The 21,634-nt window shown below is 44.7% G+C and overlaps 1 protein-coding gene across 5 annotated transcripts in view; it reads left to right on the top strand.

Moving 5' to 3' along the window:
* The window catches only part of PBX1 (PBX homeobox 1), a 336,111-nt gene that overhangs the window by 14,801 nt on the left and 299,676 nt on the right, over window positions 1-21,634 (top strand). Inside the window, exon 1 of one of the 5 annotated variants that reach the window (XM_061399905.1) lies at window positions 13,704-14,620. The exons of the other annotated variants lie outside the window; for them this stretch is intronic. Coding sequence (XP_061255889.1) covers window positions 14,605-14,620 — 16 coding nt within the window. The 5' untranslated portion in view covers window positions 13,704-14,604. Of the gene's footprint in view, window positions 1-13,703; window positions 14,621-21,634 lie in introns of those variants that run through there. 5 annotated transcript variants of the gene reach the window in all.

Below are 21,634 nucleotides of genomic sequence, written 5' to 3'. Positions count from 1 at the left end.
GCGCCTAGGTCTTGCGGCAGCTTCCCGCTTAGCTAGGCTTTCAGAGGAGGGGGCTCTGCGGGGGCCGTGACGCCTCCTAGAAAACTGGTGATCTCGCCGCGGATCTGATAGGGATGCTGGGGAGCGCCCGCCGGCTCCGGTCCCCTGCCGGCCGGAGGCCTCCAATGAGCCCCGCGGGGCTGCGCTCACTGGCCACGAGCCGCCGCCCCGCGCAGAAGCGGCCTGGAGCCCCCAAGCCCGGCGCCGGCCGCTCTTGAGCGGCCAAGGAAGCCGAGCATTCCCGGAGCTGAGCTTGGTTGTGTATTCACGGATTTTCTTCTCTTTGGCGCCCCAGGCTCCCTCTCTTCCCAGCCACCTCCTTTCTGGGCTGCCCTTATCATCTCTCTAATCCCCGAGAGGGTGATAGGAGAGGACCCAATCCTATCCTATCATAGGGAGAAAACCATCCTTCTTTTATTAAATACCCCCCCAGGCCGGGCTTGGACCCACCTTGCCACAGCAATCAGAGTCTCTGGTGAGGAGCGAGGGTGTGGAGGTCTGTCACCAGGGAGCCAGGCGTGGGGGCTGTGCTGCATTTTCCATACGCACAGTGGCCGAGCAGTACAGGCACTGGCGGCGGTGGTTTTGCATACAGAAGTGAAATTCAGAAGGCAGCGTGCAAGCACGTGGGTGAGTGTCTGCGGGTGCTCACACGCACACATCTTAATTTGCAGCTCCTGCTTAGTTGCCTCGGTGTCGTTTCCTCTCTATTCGGTAAATAATCTAGTTGATGCTTTATGGTATTGAAATGAATCAAGTAACATAATCAGAAGTTCCTGCAGAAACCCTCCCATCTTCTTTCTCTCATCTCTTACAGGGAGCATCTTCCCCTGGGGAGATTTTTAACCCAAAGAACCTTGATGTATTTTAAACAGCATTGGTATTTGTTTTTGTCAAGCTTGGTCTTTCTTTAACACTTGAAGAAGGTTGGAGGCCTTCCTGCAGACCTAGTTGCTGATATGGCCGCTTGGCTTGTCTTGTCTCAGAGGAAGGCCTAAAGGGGCCTCAAGCTGCTTTCTTTTTGCAAGTCTTCTGAAAGTAAAGGATTAATTTTGGTGGTTTGCCCCCCCTCTAGCCCATACACACAGTTGCCTCCCCTCCCCCACCTAGCCTGCTGGAGCCGAGGCAGGAAGGGGCTGTCGTCATGCTCAGGCCTAAGCCATATTACTTTATTTTTCTTTGTAGAAAGTTACACTACGAAAGATGTTCTTCATGTGTGATTATTATTCTTAAATGGATTCTTGTGCTTTCCTCTCATTGCTCTGTTACAGCCTCCCGGGGCACCCATCAGGTCCTCTAATTAGACCCTCCAGAAACTGTCTATTGAGTGAATGTGGGAGAGTGAGAGGTCAGAAATGTTGAATTCCTTCATTACTTTGAAAATCTTTGAATTAATTCTCTCTATAAATTTCTACTAGCCCAGTCTTGGATCCACCAGCTGAAGAATGAGGCCCATTATTCATTTCACAGGATAAGTTTCTCATCCCTGTAACTCTGGGGGAGAAGATGGAAGCGTTATTATATAGGTTGAGAGTTGACATATTCTTTCTGACTGTTATAGATATTATAGCTAAAATATAAGAGTAGCAATACTAATACCAGTGATGAGGATAATAAAGAATGAAAATAATTACCTTCTCTCTGTTGCTGATTTGGACACTGCCCCCTCCTACTCATTTACCATACTATCTCTTCCCTTTTTAGGCATTTCAGGCTGGAATATCTTGGTAACTACAACTTTCAGTTAACTTTGTAGAGGTTTACACGAAGGAGAAAATCTCCCCAGTGTCTTCCATTTGGACTTACGTATGCAAAGATGGGTTGTCTTGCCAATATCCCACAAGAATATATCTTCTTCTCACTTATGTTGGCTAATGTCACCTCCTGAATGTTGGCCTTCATAAGTGAAGAGTCATGAACGCTTGATTGCTTTGAAGTAAGTTTGACCACATATATTTTTAAAAATATTTATTTGGCTGCACCAGGTCTTCATTGTGGCCTGCAGGATCTTCAGTTGTGGTATATGAACTCTTACTGTGGCATGTGGGATCTAGTTCCCTGACCAGAGATAGAACCTGCAACCCCTGTGTTGGGAGCATAGAGTCTTAGCCACTGGACTGCCAGGGAAGTCCTTGATCACATATTTTTGAACACAGACATTTCTGGAGATATTGGGCCAAACTCTTACCTCCCACAGGTTGAAAAGTAAAAAAGTTAAAAATAAATTCCTGCCCTGCTTGGGTTTAATTTTTCAATACCAGTTAGACATTTCATTTTAGACCTCCTGTAGGACATGATGAAATTACAGAGTTTGCATTCTATTTTGGCCCATTTGTTGCTGTAGCAAATATTTATGACACTTCTCTGTTTGAGGCATGAAAGACACGGAGAAATGCAAATGTGCCAGCGATGGCCCTTACCCTCAGGGAACCTACAGCCCAATGTAGGCCCAGAATCATGGTCATGATCTTTGTAGCTTGGGCAGCAGACTTGCTCCCAAAGGCCTGTTCCCAAGACAGGACTGTGTTCCTTAGGGCTAGGTGTGTGTCTGAGGAGGTCATTCTGAGCTAAAGGTGTCACAGGCTGATAGGCATGGCAGAGCGCTTTCTTTCATTCAGAGGGTGCAGACTCTTATGTAGGCAGCTCAAGAAGTGTTCTGTGTCTGAGTTCTCACGTAGCTCACCTTCTTTCCCTGAACACTGCCTCTGCTTCCTTTCCTTTCTGCCTCTTCCTTCCACTCTCTTTTGTTTTTATTCTTTTTAACTCCCCTCCACTGGGGCCTCCCCCAGACCCACAAATCGCTATTTGCCCAACCTGTGACCTGAGACCACTTGGCATTTCCCCAGGATGGCTGGAATTTACCGCCTGCCGAAGAAGCATCTGTGACATTTGCTCACCTGGGCAGCTTAAGCTACAGGGTCCGCGTGGAGGGACTGCTGAAAGGAAGTGTGAAATTTACCTCTGCGCACCAAGGTTCTTGCCAGCAGGGAGACAAACAAGGATGCTTTCAAGAAGCTGAAATTAATTTTTATCAGGGTATGCGTATATAGTCCTATATATTCATACACACATTTATTATGTATTCAATAAATGCGTGTAGACAATTTGTACATTATCTGTTATTCTCTAGTCATTATTTTAACAAATTAAATTTTCATGGTTAGCTTCATCTTTCACATTCATACCCTCCCCTTGCACAGCTCCCTTCTTTCTTCCTCTCGCTCCCTGCTGGTAGAAGACACTGGGTTAACTTAGTGCTCTTTGAGGCCTTGTGCCATCAGCCCTCCTGTCTCCTTAAGGTTTATGAGATTCTGGTGATGGCTTTCTCACTGTGGTGGTCGGCCCAACCAGGCCCAGTTGTTCTGCTGGTAAGGAAATAGCTGCTTGTCTCTTTGGATCAAACTGGTCTAGGAGCTTGTTCAATCCAGTTACTGGGACAGGCCAGCCTTGGAGGCTTCTCTGGCTCTTGGAACACACGGACGCACAGTCTGTGTGTCCTGGCTGTCAGCCGAGGAAGGGAGGCAGGCAGTGTAGATGGTTAAGCTGTTACTTTATACTCGTGTTTACCCTGTCCAAGTGATTTGAAGGGGAAGAGTGCTTTGGGCCCCAGGCTGGGGCAAGAGTGCTGGTGGGTCATTTTAGCATGAAGCTGAATGGAAAATGTCAGCGGGAGTGATGCCTCATTTTCCCTTTGGAGCATGGAATTCTGTAATAATAGTTAATGCATGGAACACTTAAAATATGTGGAGCTCCTATTGCCCCAACTTTTAAGGTGAAGAAACTGAAAGAGAGTTTCATAAACTTTCCGAAAGTCACACAGCTCAGGAGAGGATCCGTTGAGACAAGTTTGACTTAGGAAGTTTTACTAAATGTAAATTTTTCTACCATGGTATTCATTCCCATTGAGTGACAGCCCTTCAGCTTGTGATTCTTCCCAGAAAATCCCATGGAATCCTACTCAGTTGTCCAAATAACAAATCATTTGGCTCTGCCTACTTCTGGTCCTGTTTCTCAGGTACATGAACTTCATTATCTCTTGGCTATGGTTGGCTGTAAAGCATAAATAAAAGGAGATAAGTCCAAAATTCTCCTTGGGCCTCTTTCCTGATTTTTGTTAGGCCCCTGCCTTTGTTTTGAGAATCTACCTCCTGACTTCGTTCAGGCAACGAACATGACTTATCTTCATCAGTTCAGTTCAGTCGCTCAATCGGGTCCGACTCTTTGCGACCCCATGATTCGCAGCACGCCAGGCCTCCCTGTCCATCACCAACTCCCGGAGTTCACCCAAACTCATGTCCATCGAGTCGGTGATGCTATCCAGCCATCTCATGTCTGTCGTCCCCTTCTCCTCCTGCCCCCAATCCCTCCCAGCATCAGGGTCTTTTCCAATGAGTCAGCTCTTCGCATGAGGTGGCCAAAGTATTGGAGTTTCAGCTTTAGCATCAGTCTTTCCAATGAACCTAGGACTGATCTACTTTAGGATGGACTGGGTTGGATCTCCTTGCAGTCCAAGGGACTCTCAAGAGTCTTCTCCAACACCACAGTTCAAAAACATCAATTCTTAAAAAAAAAAAAAATCAATTCTTGGGCGCTCAGCTTTCTTCACAGTCCAACTCTCACATCCATACATGACCACAGGAAAAACTATAGCCTTGACTAGACAGACCTTTGTTGGCAAAGTAATGTCTCTGCTTTTCAATATGCTGTCTAGGTTGGTCATAACTTTCCTTCCAGTGAGTAAGCGTCTTTTAATTTCATGGCTGCAATCACCATCTGCAGTGATTTTGGAGCCAAAAAAAATAAGGCCTGACACTATTTCCACTGTTTCCCCATCTATTTCCTATGAAGTGATGGGACCAGATGCCATGATCTTCGTTTTCTGAATGTTGAGCTTTAAGCCAACTTTTTCACTCTTCTCTTTCACTTTCATCAAGAGGCTTTTGAGTTCCTCTTCACTTTCTGCCATAAGGGTGGTGTCATCTGCACATCTGAAGTTATTGATATTTCTCCCGGCAATCTTGATTCCAGCTTGTGCTTCCTCCAGCCCAGTGTTTCTCATGATGTACTCTGCATATAAGTTAAATAAGCAAGGTGACAATATACAGCCTTGATGTACTCCTTTTCCTATTTGGAACCAGTCTGTTCCATGTCCCGTTGTAACTGTTACTTCTTGACTTGCATATAGGTTTCTCAAGAGGCAGGTCAGGTGGTCTGGTATTCCCATCTCTTCCAGAATTTTCCAGTTTATTGTGATCCACACAGTGAAAGGCTTTAGCATAGTCAGTAAAGCAGAAATAACATGTTTTTCTGGAACTCTCTTGCTTTTTTGATGATCCAGCAGATGTTTGCAATTTGATCTCTTATGTAGGCTAAAACTTGATTGCCCCTCTGTTTTGTATATATATATATATAAATGTATTTGGCTCCTCTTTCTCCTTTGTGCTTGGTCATGTCCGACTCTTTGTGACCCCATGGACTATATTAGCCCACCAGGCTTCTTTGTCCATGGGATTCTCCAGGCAAGAATACTGGAGTGAGTAGCCATTCCCTTCTCCAGGGAATCTTCCTGACCCAGGAATTGAACCTGGGTCTCCTGCATTGCTGGCAGATTCTTTACCGTCTGAGCCACCAGGGAAGCCCAAATTGAGAATCCTTTAGCCAGACTCCCATCCAAGCACTAACTAGTCCTCACCCTGCTTAGCTTCCAAGACTAGATGAGATCAGACACATTCAGGATGGTATGGCTATACATGTATATGCATAATACATAGCTCACCTTTTCTGGTTCCTTTTCAGAAGCCTGGGACTTGGGAGCTTAAAGCAGGGCACAGTGTCTTGTTGTTGCATGCCCTTCCTGGTCTTGTCCTTCTGTCTCACCTCTGTGTGTGGTCACACTCTGGCCCAGGGCAGTGCAATGATTCTTTTTTTATTTCTGGCCGCATCATGTAGCATGTGAGATCTCAGTTCCCCGATTGAACCCACACACCCTGCAGTGGAAGCCCTGAGTCTCAATTGCTGGACCTCCAGGGAAGTCCCCTCAGATGGTTCTAAAGGTGTGAATGAAGATTGCTTTGGTGAGACCACAGAGTCTCACGTGCCCAGCTGTGGAGTTGCTCTTGGTTTTGAGGAGTGGGTGTTCTCAGTTTGGAGAAGGGGACAGTGCCTCCCAAGGAGTGGCGCAGCCCAGAGCACAGCCAGCCTGATGTCAAGGACCTAGGTGGGGAGCAGGTCCTGGGGACGGGCGTGGATGCTGGTGGTTCAGGGCCTGTTACTGTCACATCGCCCCAGGGGGTAGAAGGGAAAGAAGGATTTCAAGGACTTATATTTAAATGTATGGTTTAGAAAACCGTATAGTCCCAGGAAGATTTTAACAAAGAACATTTTATAGAAGCAAATGAATTCACTGTTAATCGTATGGCCCTAGCTCAATATCTACGATAACCCCCCACATTTATATTTTTTTCCTGTCGTTTTCCTTGTGGCTGTATGAATTTTCTATTTCTTGGAGATGACTGTATACTCAGGGATGAAATTTTCTTCTGTTTATCAACAGAACCTGTTATATATGTTATTTATTTATTGCTCATTTCATTTCAAAGAGGAATTCAAGTAGCTTACCAGAAGGTACAAATAAAACAAAGAGATTTACTAGAGAAATGAGGCAGTTAGAAGAGAAAAGATAGAAAAATATAAAGTGCAAGGGAACGTTAGTATGTAAAATTGCATGCACCAGATCCTTTCTCATTTTGGCCTTCTCAAGCCTTTTGCTGATAAGTCAATAGCTTCCTGATTGTTCAGAACAAACTAGTCTTAGGACCTTGTTCAATCTAGATCCTGTACATGGCTGTGGATTTGACACTTTGTTTCCTGGTAGCAGAAGCAAAAAGGGTAATAGGATCAGTTTCAAATTTCAAAGCCTTTAGTATTGAAAGTGAATCATTTGTTGGCTGCATGCAATTCCTGACATGGTTCCTAATAAGAAGATGCTAAATGATATGATAGATGTTGCCCTCAACATAGGGACAAAATATTCTAGTTCGTATTTTACTGTAGCTGTTTCTATATAGCATCCCCACAGCACTAGCCAGATTTTATTATAGCTGTTTGTTTACAATCTGACTCCCTTATCAGGCTAATGAATTCTGGAAAATAATAATAAGATCTAACATGTTCTCATCAACATAAATATAGTAAATATATATATAGTAAATACTCAATTAATATTTTTTGAATTGAAACACTTATTATCCAAAAGGAGGAAAATCCATGCATTAATATTTATTGAGAATTTTTACCAAAAAGAAGGATCAAAAGCCCCTGCCCTAGAGGAATTTATGGTCTGCTGGGATAGATACATCTTAATGGATACATTGGACCCTAGCTTGATAACTGCTTTATAATAGAGATGTGAACATTTTATTTATTTATTTATTTATTTTTTGGTGAAATGAGGCATGAGATTGCTTAAAATGCACTCCCAGTCGTCTTGCGTCTCTGTTTGGAGTTTGGGCTTTGGGTCCTTAAGCCAAGAGGGGAGGGGAAAATCAGGAATAATGAGGGCATCTGAGAGGAAAGAGGCCACTGTCTTGCAGTTTGCATTTCTACTTCTTTCTCTTTTGGGGAGAAGGTCCTTGGCTAACTCACCCAGCCTCCATGACCCCCAACTCTCTGGGATGTGGAAGGGGTAGGGCTGCAAGGAGGTAGGGAGTGGGCCCCTCTTGGGGCCTCTTCCTGACTTGACCTGGCAGCCTCAACAGGGAGACTGGTTCCTTTTCCCACTGCCGGCAACGTGATCACCATCACCGCCATTCCTGTAATGACTTATAGAGAACACTGGATCCTAAGACCAGGAAGAATGAATGATCCCTGGGACATATTTGTAAAATAAAGAGTGAAAAGAGTAAATAACTCCCACATCTGACTTTTACCCAGATTTATTAATTTTCCCAGGGATCAAACCCGGGTCTCCAGCATTGCAGGCGGATTCTTTACCAGCTGAGCCACAAGGGAAGCCCTATTAATTTTTAGTTATTCGTTATTAATCAGAGAATTTTTACCTTCATATTTCCCTTTCTTCCCTCTTTTCCTTTCCTCATTTAAAAAAAAAACAAAAAACATTTACTCGGCACGGACTTCTAAGCTAGGCACTATGAGAAATGCAAAATAGGACCTTGTCCTTAATTGCTTATCATTGGGAGAAGGTAGAGAGGGCTCAGGGCAGCCACTGATCAGGGCTTTGCAGGTCACTTGAGTGTAGGACGGTCTTTAACCCTCAGTATGCTCTGAAAGTTTCCAGAAAGATGACTGCAGTTTTCTCTGAGCTTGTAACCTTCTTCCCCCTCTAGATGGTACACTCCTAGTGTGCAGTGCTTTTTTCATCTCTGCATGCCTAGCACCATGCTTGGTATATGTGCCATACTCATGTGTTAGTTGAAGGAAGGAAGGAAAAAGGAGTCACACAATTCATCTAAATCTGAATAGAACTTATTTCTGTTTTCAGACTACCTATCTTAAGACCTTATTTCCAAAATTACTACTATTTGCTGGCTTCTGAACCTTATGTGTGTGCTTCTGCGATGTGTCAAAAAGTAGAAGACAGGATGTAAATTGCTCTTAGGTCTATTGGATCACTCCTGTGAAGTGCTCCAAAATCAGTGCTCAGAGAGAAAAAGGTTTCTGGTTAGAATCAACCTGTTATTGAATGGGGACAATTCTTGAATGGCTTCTTTAAGTCTGGGTTTTCTGAGTTATTATCTTGGCCTTAGGGTCAGGAAGGATGCTCAGGGTATCCTTGGGTAGATGGAGGGGTGGGGAAGAGTGTGCAAGAGAGGACACATGAGAACCCTGTAAAGACAAGTGATAATCAGATTGAGGAAGCTGGCTCCACACAATCTTCAGTGGGAGAGGCGGAGGTGGGAGGGGCAGCTGCTTTAACTAGTCGTGGCTCAGATTCCAGTACCTTCCTTTTACTCCCATCCTCAAATTGTCCTCCTGTCTTTTCCTATCTGCAAAGCCTCCTCTTTTCTCTTTTCCTTCTCCCAAATGTTAGGCCAATTTTCTCTTTGCTCCTGCTGACTTTTTACCCAGGTTTACTCCTATGAGTTCAATTAGAATGTTGGGAAAGGACTCCATTAAATAATAATAATAATAATAAATACAAATAAACTTAGGAAGTTGAAAGTTAGATATTTTAAAATGTGAAAGTGATGGCAGACCCTGAGGCAGGGGAAGTGATTGAATAAGAAGCTCTCTTGGGCACACTCTACAGCTTCTCCCCTCACCCCTCCCAGTGTGAGCATGTGTAATTTAAACCTGTCCTTGGACAGGAGGAAAGGAAGAATTGCCCCCACCTTCCTCCTGCCAGCTCCCTCCCTGTGTGGAAATTCCTTGGTTGGAGTCTGTGATATCTCAAACTGGGCTGTCACTTTTCAGGGTCACTCTCTGGGGCTGTCCTTCCCCATCCCAGCGCAGTTCACATGTTTCTGAGTTAAGAGTAGCAGAAAGCTCATTTTTGTTACACATTTCCCTCCTTACGAGCCCTCTTCCATGGAGGGTCCTCCGTGTGCTTCAGTGCCTTTGCCATTTAGGCCTCTCCTGGGGAGGATGGGTGTGTGTGTCTTAGACCAGGAATCTCACTATGGCCTTTGGGGAGGGCTGTGGTCTTTGAGGATCAGTACATTTTTTAGAAAGTCTTGAAGATTCCCTTTGGCTTGATTTGAAGACCACTTGAACCAGTTTCTCTGTCTGATTCTCTTCCATGGCTATTGCACTCTCTTCAGCAGAGTCACTCTATCTAAGGCTTCTTATCCTCTTCTATGTTGCCGAGACTGTTACCTTAAGTTGGGCATCTCAGCAGCTAATAAAATGTCTAGCCGAGAAACCTTTAGCATTTTGCGTTCTAATCTTTTTTCTTTACATCCTATATGCGTGTGTAGTTTTTTCTTGAATAAGGACCCCTTTCCTTTATGTTATTAATAAACAAAATAGCTTTCAATTTACAGTCTCACCCCTTTTGTATGCCATCCTTTGCATGAGTTGTGCTTATAGACATTCATTCATTCATCCAGATATTCAAAAAATGACATCTTCCTGGGGTACTAAAGTTAAATAGAAAGAAGTCTGGAAACTCTGATATACACAGAGAAGATATGTGTTGTACTCACACCCTTGGAAATTAGAGCAATTTGTAGTATCTTGAAAGAACTGTAAATATAGGTGATCACTCTTACAATCCTACTGGCAAATTCACGCATCAAACCAAATAGGAAAATGCACCCAACATCTACTGCTTATGTTTAACGGTTTATACTGGTGGAGTTGTTCCTCTAATGCATGTGGACAGATAAGAGTAAGCAGGGCAAAGGGTGTTATTTGCAGAAGATACACGTGTGTCCATGTCATTGCTGGCCTGGAGAGTTGCTCAAGGGTGAAGATGCTATAGTTACCCTCTCAAGAGCAAGCCTCAAATACGGCACTAGGCATGTGATGAGTGTCCAGTAGATGCTTGTTTTTCTTTCTTCATTTCCAAAGCAAATCAGAAACATACAGGCCCATTTGGAGCAGCCCTGTGATGCAGGGGGACAGATTCTGGCCTGTTCTGCTTTTAAATAGATGGGTAAGAGGCCAGCTTTCTCACCTGTAAGGTGTGCATTGTTACACTCATCTGCCTGGTCCTCTCCACTTCCAGGAAGATTATGAATCTCCAGTGAGATCTAAGTGTAAAATGCATTGTAAATTACAAAGCATAACCCAACTTGCAGATTTTTATATTTTTATTTTTTTTCTCTAACTTATCCTGTCACCACTGCTTACAAAATCGAAGCAAGAGAGCGAACTCACAGTTTGGCAGGCATGTGGAAGGCTGATTTAGAACATGGCATAGATTTAGAAATCTTGTTGAACACAGAATTGGTGGGGCATGCAGTTGAATATGGAGCTTGAGATCTCGAGAGAGTTGAGCAGAGAGGTGTGATTTAGAGTTTGATGATGGTGCGTTGAGACCGTTATCCACAGAGGGAACGTGGAAATAGAGGTTAGCTGCCCACAGAGAAAACAGTGGTGACAGTCCACCAGGATTTGTACGGAGAATGGAACTTGGATGTCGACCTCTCGAACCTTCACATCTAAGGATGAAGCGCAGGACTGTGCATGAGGGAGACAGCAAGTGTGGTTTGATGTGAACAAATACTGTCTGCCTGCTTCACTTCCCTGGTTCACGCACCAGGTGGGATGAGCTACTGCTGGATCTTCAGTTAAGGGGTACTGATGTTCACTTCGGACGGATGTACTTGAGAAGTGTATGGGTCCAGTTTTGGTAACTGTGTCCTTTATTTTGAATCTACTCCTTAGCTTCACGGAAGCAAGGTGTGTCATGGGCAGAACACTGGATGGGGGTATTATGGAGAGCGGGGACGGGTACGTTCCTTTTACTTCGGGCGTCTTTTTCGCCTTATGGTTAAGTAAAGGGGTTTGATCTGAACGATGTAAGAGGTCTCTTCCAGGGCTTCCCTGATAGCTCAGTTGGTAAAGAATCTGTCTGCAATGCAGGAGACCCCAGTTCGATTCCTGGGTCAGGAAGATCTGCTGGAGAAGGGAAAGGCTTCCCACTCCAGTATTCTTGGGCTTCCCTTGTGGCTCAGCTGGTAAAGAATCCACCTGCAATGCAGGAGACCTGGGTTCGATCCCTGGGTTGGGAAGATCCCCTGGAGAAGGGGAAGGCTACCCACTCCAGCATTCTGGCCTGGAGAATTCCACAGACTGTATAGTGCATGGGGTCACAAACACAACTGAGTGACTTTCACTTTCACTTTGCAGGGCTGGGCTTGTAGCACATCTTTTGTAGGACAAAGAGCCCTTTTTGGAAGGTGAATCCTCACGTCATGGAATGTTTTTAATCTGCCCTTTCTTTGTTGTTAATTGCCAGTCTTTGTGTGTCCAATTTTCTTGAGCAAGGACATCAGACATACTTATTTGCCATGTGGAGTTTATCTTCCAATTCATAGGAACTCAAAATGAGGGGTTTTCAATACACATAGTCCCTTACTAACACCAGTTTCTCAGAAGCTTCAAGAACGGTCATCTCGTTCGTCCGTCTATATGCCTCTCTTTATCAGACAGAGAGGTTTTGTGTGTGTGAAGTTGTGCCCATTTGCAGCCATGGGGCACTTCTGCTTCAAGAAACTGCCTCACGAATACCACCCCAGGGGCTGTTCCTAGGAGGGGTAGAGAGAGAAAAGCCAGATGTTCTAGCATCCCCCACCCCCCACCCCATTCTAGCCCTGAAAGTGTGAATCTCCCACCCAGTCACTTAAGCCTATGTTTCATATGCAGAAAGAATGAGAGGGGAAAGCCCTGGGGATGTGAGGAGGCCTTTTCCCCTCTCATCTCTGGTTGCTGGGATGGACAGCTGATTTGGGGGAATTGAAATCCAGAGTCTGAGGCAAAGACCAGAGGACAGAGGCCAGACCCAAAGTGACTGCGAGATGGCAGGCGGGCACAAAATGATTGAATGAAATAGGGATACCATCACTGGGAGCTGAAAAACCTCACGTCCAGATGTGGTCAGAGAGGTTCACAGAATGAAAGACAGTCTGATGAGTGAGATACACACGCCTGTAGAGTACAATAGAAAAATCAATAGTAAGTGGAGGTGAAAGAGTTCTAGCCGGCTTTTATTGAGCACAAAGAAGACAAACTGGCTTTTGCAGTGGTTCCAGCTCTATGTTAATGGTGCTTTTTAAAGAACTCCTGTACCGAGTAGGGAGAAAAAGTCAAACAGGAGAGGTTGCCAGCCCAGACATGCAAAACATACACATACACACAAATAAAGGAAAAAGAGAAATTGACTCTGAACTGAATGTTCTGGGGTTTATGCATGTGGTGAAGTGTGTCTTAATTTTACACACGTATTTTGGACTTTCAGTTGGCGTAGAGTTTGATCTATCTTTTCCCATCCCTGGTTCCTTCTTCCCTCCCTTTGCTTTCTACAAGTCTACTGTGGCTTTATTAGGAATCCCTTTGGTTTAAGGGGGAAAAAAGAGAGACTGGCTGGAGGGGGAAGAAACCAGACTAGTTCTTGGCTGGAGCCCACAGCATGGGCCCAGAGAGTCATGCCCTGGCCTCTGTTTGCTTAAGCACATGCCCCTCACTCCCACCCCCACGGTGCCCCCTTTTTTTGTAAGGGGGCTGACAGAGACTCTTTCTACCCTCCTAACCTGTTTTTTTTTTCCCCCCTTTTCAGTTGTTTAAAGAGAATCTTTCCCTTTCTCTCTTTCTCTCTCTCTCTTTTTTTTTTTTGAGTTTTTCTTTTTTTTTTTTGAGGCTTGAGCCCAGAGAGCAGTGAATTTCTCCTTGCTGGCCCCTCCTCTCCTCCCCAGCCCCCTCCCTGATGAAGAGTTCATCCAAAGTTCGCATCCAGACTCTGAACAAAGTGGCCCAGACCTTTTCCTGACTCCTCACCCTTTGTCCTCATCACTCAGTGACAGACAGGAATCAAAAGCTGAGGACCCAGCTGGGACAGGGCCATGGGGGAGGTGGGAGAAAGGAGAAGAGTTCCCATTAACTGGCCCGGCCCTTAACAACCGCGGGGAGGAGCAAGGTCCTGGGGGAGGAGGGGGAGGAGGGGAGGAAGGCGGAAGAAAGAGGGAGAGGGGGAGGAGGAGAGGAGGGGAAGGGGAGGGGGAAGAAAGAGGTGGTGGCCCCAGAAAGGATTTTTGTTTAAGTTTCCCCAGGCACACTGAGCATTCCCAAGTTATTTGCAGACAGTTTCATCTGGTTTCTGTTTGAGGAGAAGAGAGAATGGGATGATCCATAAGGAGATGGGCCCGGCAGAGGGGGGAGAACGGGACAGGGAAAAAGATAGGGGGAGTGCGTTTTTCCTAAAGCTGGAAACATGGAAGTTTTCTGATCCTACCGTGAGAAAACAAATTCTCTGAGAGATCAGGGCTCACCTTTTGGAGGTGGATAACACTTTTGAGGACACGGGAGGACCATAGAGCAAATTACTTCTCCTCGAGTGCTAAATGATTCCCTGGTGCCCTGGAAAGAGCCCGTTTACCTCCGAAAGGTGAATTGTTTATTGCTGGCAAGTAGAATATTGGCTGTAATGCTGGCTCATCCATCCTCTTGCATCCCTGTGAGGTATTCAGGGTGGAGGTGATGCTGTCCACCTGTCACTGCAGGAAGAGGGCTGACAGATGCCTTTCTGACTCCTGTTCCTGGGGTTTGAATTGTCAGGGAAGGAGGGGAAGTGACTTTTCCAAGGTCTTAGAGTGAGTGAGCCACTGACGGAGGTGGAATTAGATTTCTGTCCCAGTTACAATGCACTTGTTTCTGGGAGAAACAAGTGTCTTAACTCTGATATGGAGCCTCATGGAGAAAGGCTGGTAGGAGAAATACCTCGGCCAGCTCTTAGGAAGGGAGAGGCCAAAAGGAGGATGCTTCTGTGGTTGTCCCAACCTCATTAGGTTTTTTCCTCTTAGTGCTTTGGGTCTCTGGGCTGTCTGCTCATTTGTACTGTCTGTCTCATGCACTCCTACCCGTGGTTCCCAGTGGTCACCATCTCCCATGCCTCCAAGGTCAGGTATATGGCTGAGTTCAGGTAAACAAGCATGGGGCGGGGCGGGGGGGGTGGTGTGTGTGTGTGTGAAAAATGAGGCCTGAGTTGGTGAGGAGGAAGTTAAAATTGTGAGATGCCATTTTTGGTGAGCCTTAATGCAGAAGACAGCAGTGTGAAATCCTGCTTGATGTTATGGCCAGAGATCTGTTGCTTTTTTTTTTTCTTTTTGATCTATTGCTTTTTGCTCCCCTAAATCTTCAAAATCATAGTGAACTCTGTGACTCCTGAAAGCAGATGCTGTCACCTAGCCCTTCACAGTTTGGATGATGGAGGGAATTGGGAATTCCTTCTGTTGGGGTGAATAGGGGATGGATCTAAGGCGTCAGGGCACTTGGGTTCTGTTTGTCCTTCTGACTGTGGATTTATTATAATAAACTAATGGCTTCCAGGTGGTGTAGTGGTAAAGAATCTGCCTTCCAGGGCAGGAGACACAAGAGACGCGGGTTTGATTCCTGGGTCGGAAAGATCCCCTTGAGTAGGAAATGGCAACCCACTCCAGTGTTCTTGCCTGGAAAAATTCCATGGACAGAGGAACCTGGTGGGCTGCATGACTGAGGTCACAACGAGTCAGACAACCAAGCACAAAGGAGAGAGAGAAGCCAAATAAAGTATAAAAAAGATTCTTTGTGGCGATGTTGAGGTTTGGTGATATTAAAAACTTCTAGTACATGATTATTATTCAGGTTTTATGTGCCACAAATTATGCATAGTGTTTCTGTTCATGTATGTTATTTCATTTTAAAGTATATGACAATCTTATGAGGTGGAAGTAATTAACAAGTAAGGAAATTGAGGCACAGGGTGATGAAAAATAACTTGCCTAACATTAGTAAATAGTTATTTGCATTATCACGAAAATACAGTGCATTTCCAGTGACTTTTTTTCTTTTTTTTTTTTTTAATAGAATAGCTGTGTTCACAGAGAGTTTTAGAATCAAAGGACTATGTTATTCATGAGAGTTCTGGATAACTTGGATACTGATTCATTTCAGGCCAAGTTGAGTGAAAGCTTACCTTTTCACAGATTAACAAAGGGGGGTGCGTGCTTTCTAACTATATTAATCACATGATAGTGTTCATGGGAATATTTATCCTGCTTAGCAGAATAGACTTTCCAAAGATGTAGCTGTGGCATCTGCATCCGGTAAATGTTTTAGTTACTGATGATTCTTCCCAATTAGTTAAAAAGTATGTCAGTCATGGTGTGCTGCTTTCTTGGCAGCACTTTTTTTGACAATGAGTCTGTGTGCATATTTAAGTCATACAAGGACACTTCTTTTCACCATTTCCTAACCTAGGTTTTCTGTGGCAGAACATCCTTTTAGCATACAGGTGCGGATTTTCCTGGTCTACAAGTGAGGAAATGGGGAGATACATCCCTACCCTGGGCCAGAGAGGAACCTGGTGACAGGGTCTGCATTCCAACCTGGAGCTCCCGCATTTTCCTGGCTTCTTGTTTCTTGTGAGCTCGTCAAGGCCGTTTGCAAAGTTGGGGCCCTCCGTGAACAGGGGTGCTTGCTGCTGCAGTTAGATGAAGTCTAGACTTTCCCCCTCCCCTGTGGTACTCTTGGCAAGTTGACAGGTATAATTGATGAGTTATTCTAAGAATGCGATTCCTGAGTAACTCTAGAGTGGAGTGACTGTGTTTCTGAGTAGTTAATGTGGCTGGAGGGAAAGGCAGATGAAGGGGCTGGGGGCTGGGGAGCCGGAGGGGATGGGAAGGAGTGTCTTTGTTCCAGCCCAGGTGTGTTCCAAGACTGTGGTTCCGAGTGAGGGCGTTGGGGAGTCCTCGCACCCAGAGTCCCCTTAGGGCTCAGGGTTTCAGGAAGTCCGTGTGGCTTTCTAGTTTGCCTGCATGTGCGTCCTAGGAAGGGGAACAGAAACACTTTTAACTTGTATACTTCCACACCACCCTTCTCAGCTGAGTTGATGGGAACTCCCAGAGCAGCTTTCATTGCTTCCCGTTTGTGTCATTGCTGACTGTCCAAAGTTCTGATCGTCCCTGGCTGGCCATTTAATTCTTCAGGGTTTGCAAAGTTGATGGTCTGTTGAGAAAGGAAAGAAGTCAAGGCCATGGTTGTGATCATGGTTTCCCATTGCCCTTGAGGGTGAGCGGTGGCTGAGGGAGTTGGGCCTGGGCCTAGGAGCCCTCGGGGTTGGGTCTAGCCTGGCTCAGGGGGAATGAAAGAGATTGACTTTGCTGGGATTGGCATGGCACCTCCACATGGTAAGTTGGAAAGCAGTCCAGGGTCTAAAGCCATAGGTGGTCAGCCTGGTGTCAGGCTTCGAATTCTGTCCCTGGGAGATCGCCCTCCTTCCCACCGTGCCATCACCTCTCCTGAGTGGAATCTGCAGCTTCCTGTGGCACACCCGTTCACTTACTCTCTTCCTGCCCCACTGGCCTGGCTGCTGATGAAGACGCCTCCTGGGTTTTCTTGTGAACACTCAGTTATGACAGGTTCCTTTTTCCCTCTCCTCACACTGGGAACTAGTATCTTCCTGGCATTCATAGCACACAACTCTTCTATTCTTTTGAAACCCAAACCACCATTTATAGACCCAGACACAATTATCTTGTTAGCGTTTGACTGGATGTGTTGCTATGATGGTAGCACGTCTATTCTCCAAATGATAGGTGGACCCCAGATTCTGGGACTACTTGAGAATTAATCTGCTTCATTAAAGGTTAGAAATACTAAGTCTGCCCCCATGCTGCTGCTGCTGCTAAGTCGCTTCAGTCATGTCCGACTCTCTGCGACCCCATAGACGGCAGCCCACCAGGCTCCCCCTTCCCTGGGATTCTCCAGGCAAGAACACTGGAGTGGGTTGCCGTTTCCTTCTCCAGTGCATGAAAGTGAAAAGTGAAAGTGAAGTCACTCAGTCGTGTCTGACTCCTAGCGACCCCATGGACTGCAGATCACCAGGCCCCTCCGTCCATGGGATTTTCCAGGCAAGAGTACTGGAGTGGGTTGCCATTGCCTTCTCCAGTCTGCCCCATACTTACTTCCTATTTCTCCTGATGGGAAGAGTTATCAGGTAGGGAGACATGGATGTGAATTTAAACTTCTGTGGTTACCAGCTGCGGTCCATGGGGTAAGTTACTTAATTTCTATTTTTTTTTTTTTTTAAATCTGTAAAAATGTGGTTATTTGGCTTAGCTCTAGAAACTTTGGGGAGGGTTAAAAAGTAATGAAATAATAGCCACTAGTTTGTAAAACTATTGCTTATTTTCTTTTTTTGCTTTCTAGCTTTCATTAGGTCAGAAACACTCTTTTCCCCGTGACCATGGTGCTTTTCACACCCAAAGCAGGCACTGACTAGGTTTCTTCCCTAGCTCTGAGTTGTTCTGGGTCTCTTGGCTTGTAAGAAGGTTATCTCCAGTTCTCTCAGGGTTCATCTGTGCCTAGAAGCTTGGTAACACCTAGGTTAGGCAGATGTTCTCCTTTGAAAAATCTAGCTTTTCCCACTTTATCCTTCCTTTACTTCTGTCATTCCAGTTTGCTGGAAGTAATAAGTATAGTGTGACAATTGTAACAACTTAATTTGCATAGCACTGTCTTAATTTCAGATCATTTTTTTATGTCTTCTCGCATCAAATGTGGCATTATCCCCATTTTAGAGTTAAGGAAATCAAGTCTCTGTGAAGAAAAAGATTTACATTCTCTTCTGCTGATAACTTGCTGTGAGGAAGTCGCTCAGAAGCACAAAATGAAACACAGATTGTTAAAGCTGCCAGAGGCTTTAGAGATCATCTCACCCAGCTCTGAGGAATAGAAAATTTAATGGAAAATTTGGGATTTGCAATTAGCATGTTAAAAAGGTCGAAAGGAACAGGTGAGATGAATTTTAAAAAGTATGTCTCAGGGACTTCCCTGGTGGTTCAGTGGCTAAGACTCTGCACTCCCAGTGCAGGGGGCCCGGGTTCTATCCCTGGTCGGGGAACTAGAGGCCACATGCTGCAACTAAAGATCTCACAGGCCACAACGGAGACCTGTTGCAGCCGAATAAAGAGCAGTGTATCCCAATATGTCCAAAATGTTATTTCAACATATGAGCAATCAGTAATGAGATATTTTATATTCTTTTTGGTACCATTTGCAATATTGTGTGTGTGTGTTTTACACTTCCAGCGCAGTTCAGATTAGCCACATTTCAAGTGTTCTGGCCGCATATGGCTAGTGGTTTACCTTATTGGTTAGTGTACAGCTAGCCTAACCATTTAATTTTGCAGATTAGGACAACGAGGCTCAGAATTATGATTAACTCATAAGTGGCAAAAATAAAACAAGTCTGCATCCTGAACTCGTTTCAACTCTACTGTCTGTACTTAACTGTTGTGAAGACCTGGCTTCTGCTGTAACTTTATATCTTGCCTCTTCTACTCTAGTTTGGTTTTAGAGAAGGCTCCCCCTGTTAACAGACTAAGACAGTGCGTGCTTGTCCGCAAAGTAATACTGTAGTCTAGCCCATAGCAGGGGGATCTCTGTGATGCCTGAGCATGTCGTTGCTCTTGGGGAAGTGGGAGCCTTGTAGATTTCTTCTCAGTGGAACGGGGTCAGTGCTGCTCAGAACTTCCCTTACTTAACCCTGTAAACTTGGACTTGATTCTTCTGAAAATAAATAAATAAATAAATAAAAAATCCCTGGAAACCTAAGTGGCGCCCTTGGCAAATGGCACTGGTGAGCCAAGTGGGCAGTGCCAATAGGGCAATTTTCAGTCAGGTCCCACGGTGGCAAGCTAGCTGTAAAGCAGTTGAGGATGACATGAATGATGTCTCTTGAAGCTAAGACTGAGCAGCCTTAATGGAAAACAAGGTCAGTTACCTGCCTGGATGATGACTCGGAGAGCCTTTTTTTTTTGAAGGAGAAGAGGAGCCCTTTATTAATCACCGCTTTCGGCATGCTACGTGTGATTCGTTTGCTCGTTGTCACAACCCAGCTCAGCTCCACTTTCAGCAGTTGATCTCCAAACGGAGACGATCTTTGTATATCCACTGGCTTCTAGAAAACACCAGTGGGAAATCTTGTTTACAGTGATGATGGTTATGGTTATGATTATTGACAACCATTATTATAAACATCATTGTTATTTAGTGTTAATCAACAGCAGCATGAAAGGTGCTCTAAAGAAGGTAGAATTAGACCCTGTCCTTGCAAATGGGCTCATAAGGAAAAAACGACAGGAAGAGACACCCAGCCTGGGCTAGCTAGGAAAAATACATTCTAGGTAAATACAGCTGACAGAATAGCTCCAAAGGTTATAATTTTTAGGGCTTTGGTGGAGTTCTCTATGGCACCTTGAACACAGATTAGAGAAAGAGAAAGTAGAATTTCCCAGTAAAAGAAAGTTTCAGCCCAGTTTTACTGTTAGACCAAGTTATAAAGAACAAATACAAGGGAAAAGTTGGAAGTGTTTTGTTTCATTGGCACGCAGGTTTATTTTTATGATCCATTTTTGTTATATACTATTTGCATTTTTTAATGACTTTGAATATCATCAGAGTCATTATGGACCCGCCCATGATATGGGAGAAAATTGGAGCTAGTGGAAAGAGCATTTGTTTCTGGGACAGAAGCTTGTGTTTCATTTATCTTGATTTCAGATACAACATTTAACTTTCCAGCTTCAGACTCCTTATGTATAAAATAGGATACTAGTAACTACATGATGGGCATCCCCAGTGACTCAGCGGTAAAAAATCTGCCTGCACTGCAGGAGACGCAGGAAACGTGGGTTTGATCCCTGTGTCGAGAAGATCCCCTGGAGTAGGGCATGGCAACCATTCTGGTATTTTGCTTGGAGAATCCCATGGACAGAGGAGTCTGGTGGGCTATAGCCCATCGGTTCTCAGAATCGGACACGACTGAAGCAACTTAGCATGTATGCATTGCAACTGCATGATAGCATTTTGACAATTCAGATGTTATTATTTCTACCTCTGTTATTCTACCTTGATTTTGTTTATCTACTAATTCTGATCTTAGTTCTTCTGTTGCTCAACTTCTCTTAAAAAATAATTATTATTATTATCTAGGAAGAAACTGGGCTTCCCTGATGGCTCAGTGGGTAAAAAGTCCGCCTGAAATGCAGGAAACACAGAGAAATGCAGGTTTGATCCTTGGGTTAGGAAGATCCCCTGGAGGAGGAAATGGTAACCCACTCCAGTATTCTTGTCTGAAAAGGCCCATGGACAGAGGAGCCTGGTAGGCTAGAGTCCAGAGGGTTGCAAAGAGTTGGACCACGACTGAGCCACTAAGCACGCAGGAGGAACCTGCGGCTCAGAGAAATTTAGTAACTTGGTTAAGGTCACACAGGTAACAAGTGGCATAGCTGGGATATAAGACTGGGCCTCCTGACTTGAATAAATGACTTACTTTCAGTTCTGTTCATTGCAGTCCTGGGCATTCAAGGAAAGCATGCTCAGGACACAGTTTTTGACATAGGAGTTCTCAGTGATCTTTGTTTTGTTTCATAAATCGCTCAACACTAGTAATATTTCTTTAGAGTGATGGTTATTGCAGTTAAACCCTGTGTTTTTTTTTTTTTTCTTTCTTTTTTCTTTGTTGCAGTTAAAAACTTTGGAAACATGATTTCAAGTCATGTTGACTCTCTGTATTACCAGTTATCTCACTTCTTAATCTAGGGTGGGTTTACATGGCCCCTGAGGGGGTACTGGGAAGAACCTCCTCTGCCCGTGTTTTGTTGAAAGAGTTGATGGTTATCTGAAAGGCTGTTCATCTTCTGAGAAAGTAGATAAAGGTTGATGGTTGGAAAATACAACATAGTTCTTTAGGGCCTGGAACTATCATAATGGAGCTTTTGGCATGGCACAGAAATAATTGTCTACCATACTTCCAAATTTGTTGGCCAGAAAACAAGAATTTCTCAAATCTTTATATGGCCTTAAGAGGACCATCATGGTTTTCCTGAAGGCTCTGTGTTAAAGAATCTGTCTACCATGCAGGAGATGCAGGTTC

This window comes from Bos javanicus, chromosome 3 (genome assembly GCF_032452875.1).
Source record: "Bos javanicus breed banteng chromosome 3, ARS-OSU_banteng_1.0, whole genome shotgun sequence".
In the NCBI taxonomy this organism is placed as follows: domain Eukaryota; kingdom Metazoa; phylum Chordata; class Mammalia; order Artiodactyla; family Bovidae; genus Bos; species Bos javanicus.
Note: the sequence above shows the minus strand (reverse complement) of the source record. Positions and strands in the feature narration are given on the sequence as shown.